The sequence below is a fragment of the Fonticula alba genome (genome assembly GCF_000388065.1).
Source record: "Fonticula alba strain ATCC 38817 unplaced genomic scaffold supercont2.7, whole genome shotgun sequence".
Taxonomy (NCBI): Eukaryota; order Rotosphaerida; family Fonticulaceae; genus Fonticula; species Fonticula alba.
Genome location: NW_009242977.1, coordinates 2,059,339 through 2,065,307, shown reverse-complemented (window position 1 = coordinate 2,065,307; position 5,969 = coordinate 2,059,339). Strand labels below are relative to the sequence as shown.

Here is a 5,969-nt window from a genome sequence, read left to right as displayed (position 1 = left end):
GGTGGCCCCTAGGCGCGCGCAGCTCCCACGACACCCTCTACAGTGGCCGGCGCCAAAACCATCGCCACACGCCCATGCCCATGCCCATCCCTCAAGCCGGCTGCAACAGCCCGCATGCGGACCATTGCCCATCCTGTCACCCGGCCACGTCCCGCCGGCCCCCCGCCCTCCACACCCAAGGATGGCCCGGCCTCCCCGCAAGGTTTCTCCCTGCCTCGCTCTCTCTCTTGATCTCTCGCTATGCGGGCATTTCGAGCTATGCATTTTTCAACCGGCAAGCGGACGCCGGAAACCCCGGCAGAACGACAGCCTGGGACCCTAGGCCACAATCGGTCACGTGTATATGATGGTCACGTCGACTATGCACCGGCGGCAATCGACGGGGGCGTGATCTGTCCAGTCAGTTGGTTGGGGGACTCTTGCTCGGCGGCCAGATCCTGGCCCTCTGGGACCGTCCCCCCGGAGGCGGCGATCTGCTCGGTGGATGCCAAGGCAACAGCGGCGGCCTCGGCGGCCTCGGCGGCCTCGGTGGCCTTCTTGCGACGCTCCCGGCGCATGCGCCCCACGGCTTCAGACACCGCCTTTCGAGCGGCCTTCAGCTCTTCGTCGGCGGCCTGGTGCCACAGGAAGCCCTCCTCGAGCAGTGTGATGGTCGCCTGTGGGATGGACTGCTTCATGAGGGTTGACGCTTCGGTAGGGGTAAAGTTACGCAGGACAAAGTCCGCTACACGCGCATTAGCGGGCGGCCTCCCAATACCAATACCCAGTCGGAGGAGGTCCTTCATGCCGGTGGCCTCGACAATTGACCGGATGCCATTGTGACCACTGAGACACATCGATTCCGGAGTCAGTGGCGCCCCGAGGGCGAGGAGGATGCCAGGCGAGGAGGGCAACAAAGGGGAAGATTGAACGGGGCGAGGAGGGGGGGGGGGGGCAACAAGAGAGGAAGAGAACAAGCATGGGACACACCGGGCACTGCCTTGCTTCACCGAAAGGACGGAGAAGGCAATGTCCAAATCATCCTGGACGATGACACACTCGCGGTCGGAGACATTGAAGATTTTCACTGTCAGAGAGGGAGAGAGGGAGAGAGAGAGAGAGATAGATAGGGAGGGAAGGGGGGGGCACAGAACGACAGCCGGGTGAGGGCCACGACGAGCCCAGGACCATGGATAGCGAGACGAGGAGGCGTTGGTGAAGGGATTCGGACGGTCAGTGGCCGAAGGATCTCTGCAAAGGATCTCTCCCAAAGGGGGGGCGGATGAGTCGATGACGCACTGGCATTGCGAAATGATGGCCCGCAGGTGTTCATGAAGGAGACATTCCGCACGAGAATCACCTCCCCCGGACTGATGCTGCCGGTAGGCAGTGAAAAGATGGACTGCGACCGACCCATGCTTGAGGAGGACGACGAGGCAGCAGACTCCAGGTTGACTCCCGGTCGCTGGGGCGTGCCAAGCGAGCCGATCTCCAACAGCTTCCGGGCCGACGCCAACGCCATGGCCACCCCAGCGGGGGGGATTTTGGCCACTTCAAAGCTCGCTCGAGCGGTCGGGCGCTTGAAGGGGACCCCCGAGGCCCGGGCAATGTGATCGAGCACCAGCGCCCCGACATTGTGTCGCTGCAGCAGGTGCGTATTGTGATTCCAAAGCCCGAAAATAAGCTTGGGAGTGGTGCGCTTGGCCGCCTGCTCGGCAGCGGCCAGACGGTCCAGCAGTGCCTTCGGGACCTGCGATCGCGCAGCGGCGCTGATCCGGAAGTTAAGGGTAGACATGATGGCGGGAGAGGGGATGGGGAGGGTCTGCCGGAGGAGGGAAAGAGGGGGAGAGGGGGAGAGGGAGGGAGGGAGAGGGAGGGAGAGGGAGAAAGAACGAGGGGCCGGAAGGACGAAGGAAGAGGCAGCGGGGGAGGACAGGGGGGCAGGGGGGGCGGGGGGGCAATGAGGAGAGGATGCAAGGCCATACCTCGTGGGCCTCGCCAATCGGGCAGGGAGGACGGTCCCAGATGATGAACATAAAAATGGAGCGAGGGCATGTGTGTGTACACGTGATGTGGAGACATTTGTATTATACAGGCGAGTGCGATGGAGGCGGGGGAGGGGGCGGATCTCGGCACACAGGGGCATGAATGCACGAGAAGGGGAGATGGGGCGGCAGGGGCCACTAAGATGGAGGGCGGAGGGCGGATATTGACCGGGGAAAATCGGCAGCCCGGCCAGGAGCATCAGCAGCGGCCACTGCCCAACGTTGATGGAGGAAGAGGGTCAAGGACGGTGGAGGGGAAGATGGGAAGTTTGGCAAGGGCCTGCTCGCCTGGCGGGGAAAATAAGAAGGAGGGGAGCCAGTCGTCCGGCCGGCACATTCCCAAGCGGCAGGAGGACATTGGCAGATGTCGACGGGTGGCCTCTCACATATGCGCATGTGTGTGTGTGTGCGTGTGTCTGTGAGAGAGTGAGTCTGCCCATGCGTGCGCCGGCATCGAGGCTGGACCCTGCAAGGTGGGATATGGGGGAAGACGAGGGAGGCTTGCCCGGTGACATTCCTCTCTTAGAAGAGGGTAAAGATGCGGTACAGCGACAGGGAAATCACCAGGACAAGAATGGAGGCTGTGTTGGAGGTGGACGGACGGGCGAGGGGAGAGAGAGAGAGAGAGAGAGGAAGCAGAACGACGATATTAGCAGAGAAATACATCCTGGAGCGAAGGGGAGGGAAGGGGAGTGGGGGGCGGAGGAGCGATAGGAAAAAGAGAAGCGGGGACGCACTGAAAAGAGCCTCCTCCCAGGCCTCAAGCATGTTGAGGGAGAACAGCAGGCGATAGCGGTGGTACAGGGCCTTGGGGCTGGAGTTGAAAACCAGCGGCGGGGAGGGAGGGATCACGATCCGTGAGGAGGAGGAGCCCTTGTTACCGGCAGCGGCCGCAGACCGGGTGGTGGCGGTGGTCTTGGAGGACATGGCGCGCAGCTTCACAGCAGGAGCGAGGAGGAATGAGGGAAGGCAAAAGAGGCGCAGCAATAGGAGGGGGTGCTGATGGGCTGGAGATGAGCCATTCGGGTGCTGATGGCTGAAAAAGCGCCCAAAAAAAAAGCAATCGGATCGCATCACCCAAGCCGATGGAGAGGGCCGCGACCAAGGAGGCGGCGAGCGGGGGAGGGGGAGAGCTGGCCGCGTCGCGCTATTCTTTCCGCGCGAGTCTCGGCCGGCGGGGATGCGCCCCCGGCTGCCGGTGGACCCTGGTCAACCGGGGGGGGGGGGGGAGCGAAGCAAGGCCACAACCGCACAGGGTGAGATCAGCCGATCGCGTGCAGGCGCGCGCGCCTGGCAGCTGTGCGGCGGGCGTGCCCGGCTCATCAAATGGGATACATCTGCCCAGAGCGAGAAGGAAGCCCGCCACACATCAAGACTCCAGGACCAGGGCCCCACTTCGACCGCCAGGCCGAAGAAGCCCGACCGACAACCAGCGGCACAGAGAAGCAGACAAGTCCGAAGGTGGCCAGAACCCACTGGCGGCCGGAGAAAAGCGGCCCCCCGCCCCTGCATATGGGGCGATCCGCGCGGCCCCCTCGCGCCCCACCACCACCGCCACCGCCACCGCCAGAGTAAAGGCCCGAATGGAATCGGGCCTCGTCGGTCCGACGCCCCCGCGCGCCCTCCAGCCGGCTGACCGTTGGCGAACCCTCCCGGTCGCCGGGAGGAATAAATTCCACCCGACGGAAGTCTTGGGCCTAAGGTGGGCAACGTGGAGATCGCCCTTGCCCTCGGGAAAAGAACCGCGCCGCCACCCATCGGTGCCGCGGGGGTCATGCGCGCCCTGCTACCAGGGGCTTCTCCTGGCGGCCAGCGGCGGCCCCGCAGGACCCCGTCTTCCCTCGTCCGCACCCTCTCGACCTCTCTGGGGCGGGGACGTGCGGGAGAGATCTGTGGGGCGCGTTCGCCACCGCCACACGACCGAGCCCAAAAGGCGTACATGTGCGTGGGCGGGGGGCGGGGGGCGCGGGACCCGGCAGGCCTTCCCTCCCCCGGGAACAGGCGCAGCCGGAGGCCCTCGGAAGCTCGAATAGCATCGACCAGCCAGGCCCCCCGGGAATTTGGGGATCGGGGTACGAACGGAGTTGGCCGAAAATCCAGCGGAATGGTATTATTGTCCATGGCGCGTAGATCACGCGCAGTCTCGTGAGAGGCCTCGTTAGCCCTTTGTGACCCGCGCCACAACCCCCGGGCGGGTGCTGCGGCTCTGGCAATCCAAAAGAGCGGCGAGGGGGGAAGAAGACAAGATGTCGCCGCCGTGCATTGTGGGCCCCCTGCCACATGCCCCGAGAGGGGATCGCGGCGTGTGCTGGTTGGTTTGCGAAGAAATCTATATTTGCGTGCGTGCGTGCGTGCGTGCGTGCGCGCACGAATGCATGTGCGTGGCCCCCTGCGCTGGGTGTGGGCGGCGGCACGCCCCAGTGCGTACGCACGCGTGGGGGGAAAAGAAAAAAAACAGGGGACACGGGGGAGGGGGCGGAAGAGAAAGGAGGGATCGGGCGGCGGCTGGGGAATCGAGAGGAGAGATACACGCCAGCCCGTCCCTGGGAAAGGCCCCTCCTCCCAAGGTGGCCCCTCCTCTGCCACACCGGTCGACAAAGGCAAAAGGGGGAGAGAGGGGGAGAGATAGAGAGCAGAGAGACACGAAGGAAAGGGAGCATTCGCAAGGGAACGAGAAACGGAGAGCGAGGGAAGGGAGGACGTGACAGATGAGGGAGGGAAAGATGCACGCCCGCGGACGTGCGCCGGTGCGTGCGGTCTTCCGCTCCGCGCTGTCCCCCACACTCCCCTTGATCTCGGGTCCCTGTGCGGCCCTTTGTTCGCAGCACCATGCTCCCGGGGGGGGGGGGGGGGGGGGGGGGGGGGGGGGGGGGGGGGGGGGGGGGGGGCGTGTGTGTGTGTGTGTGTGTGTGTGTGTACGGCCCCTTAACGGCGGGACATCAGCAGGCCGGCGACAACCATCGACACAGCGGCCACAGCGGCCACCGAGGCGGGGATGATCCACGGGAAGGAAGACTCCTCGCCCTTGGCGTCCTTCTTGGTGGCATCCTTGCCATCCTTGGTCCCGGCAGGGCGCTTGGACTTCTTCTTGCCAGAGCTCGAGGAGGACGCCGGCTGGGAAATGCCCATCTTCTCATCCATGGCCTTCTTGTAGTCGCGGTACTTGGCGTTCAGCTCCTGAGTCGAGGGCATCGGGAAAGAGGGATCGAAGCGGCGGATGATGCTGAAGTACACCTGGGCACGCTGCAGGTCGCGGGGGATGTACGGATACCCGGCGAAGGCATAGATGAAGGCCAGACGCCCGGTGGACTCCAGATCACCCATGCGGTGGGCCATCTCCAGGAAGGGAACAGCCGAGCGGATGGACCGCAGCAGGCCATGGCCACCAGCCAGGTACATGGACCCCAGACGGCTGATCATGGACGGCAGGTACTGGGCCAGCGAAGTGGCCGGCACATCCTCCGACAGCATGATGTAATGCAGGTACAGGCGCGAGGCGGCAAACCAGTCCGGGAAGAGGAGGACCTGCTCCGCCGGGTGACGAACGGCCCCGGCCGGGGTGCTGTCATCCTCATCCTCGCCGGCACCCTCGCCATCGAGACAGATGCCCCCATCGCGCAGCAGGCCGAAGGAGAAGTGGTGACAAACGATGAACATCGACGTGAGGCAGCCATTGTCGGCGGCCATGCAGCCGGTGCGCACGGCCCGCGGCAGGTCCCGGTCGCGGCCCTCCACACACGGGTAGTCCGCAAGACCGGAGTACAGCTGCGTGGCGGTCAGCTGGGCACTCAGGATGCCCCGCTCCACGGCCAGGTCCAGGTACCGGATGGCAAAGTCGATCTCCTCGGTGTCCTCTCGGGCCAGCGTGTTGAGGAGGCTCGACGCCACAGAGGAGACGGAGTAGCCATCGGTGAACTGGCAACGGGGGAGACGCATCCGGGGGGG

The 5,969-nt window shown here is 64.9% G+C and overlaps 3 protein-coding genes across 3 annotated transcripts; all 3 read right to left on the bottom strand.

Annotated features, from left to right (window-relative positions):
• Positions 1–242: 242 nt before the first annotated feature.
• Positions 243–1,841, bottom strand: H696_04653 (hypothetical protein). Its single transcript, XM_009498532.1, has 3 exons — positions 1,279–1,841; positions 970–1,066; positions 243–825 (listed from the first exon to the last, which is right to left on the bottom strand). The coding sequence occupies exons 1-3, from the start codon at positions 1,772–1,774 to the stop codon at positions 360–362; spliced, it is 1,059 nt and encodes a 352-aa protein (XP_009496807.1). The 5' UTR covers positions 1,775–1,841; the 3' UTR covers positions 243–359.
• A 705-nt stretch (positions 1,842–2,546) lies between these two features.
• H696_04652 (hypothetical protein) lies at positions 2,547–2,951 on the bottom strand (the record flags this gene model as incomplete). Its single annotated transcript, XM_009498531.1, has 2 exons — positions 2,547–2,605; positions 2,762–2,951. 2 exons carry the CDS (start codon positions 2,949–2,951, stop codon positions 2,547–2,549), a joined length of 249 nt encoding a protein of 82 aa, XP_009496806.1.
• Positions 2,952–4,949: 1,998 nt separating this feature from the next.
• Positions 4,950–5,960, bottom strand: H696_04651 (hypothetical protein; the record flags this gene model as incomplete). Its single annotated transcript, XM_009498530.1, has 1 exon — positions 4,950–5,960. One exon carries the CDS (start codon positions 5,958–5,960, stop codon positions 4,950–4,952), a length of 1,011 nt encoding a protein of 336 aa, XP_009496805.1.
• Between the last annotated feature and the right edge of the window lie 9 nt (positions 5,961–5,969).

Bases quoted from the DNA above. Each gene is read 5' to 3' on its own strand.
- H696_04653 (XM_009498532.1), bottom strand. From the start codon at position 1,774: ATGTCTACCCTTAACTTCCGGATCAGCGCCGCTGCGCGATCGCAGGTC. The intron at 1,067-1,278 runs GTGCGTCATCGA...CCTCTCTGACAG, and splicing joins GCCATCATTTCGCAATGCCA to TGAAAATCTTCAATGTCTCC. The intron at 826-969 runs GTGTGTCCCATG...GATGTGTCTCAG, and splicing joins GTGAAGCAAGGCAGTGCCCG to TGGTCACAATGGCATCCGGT.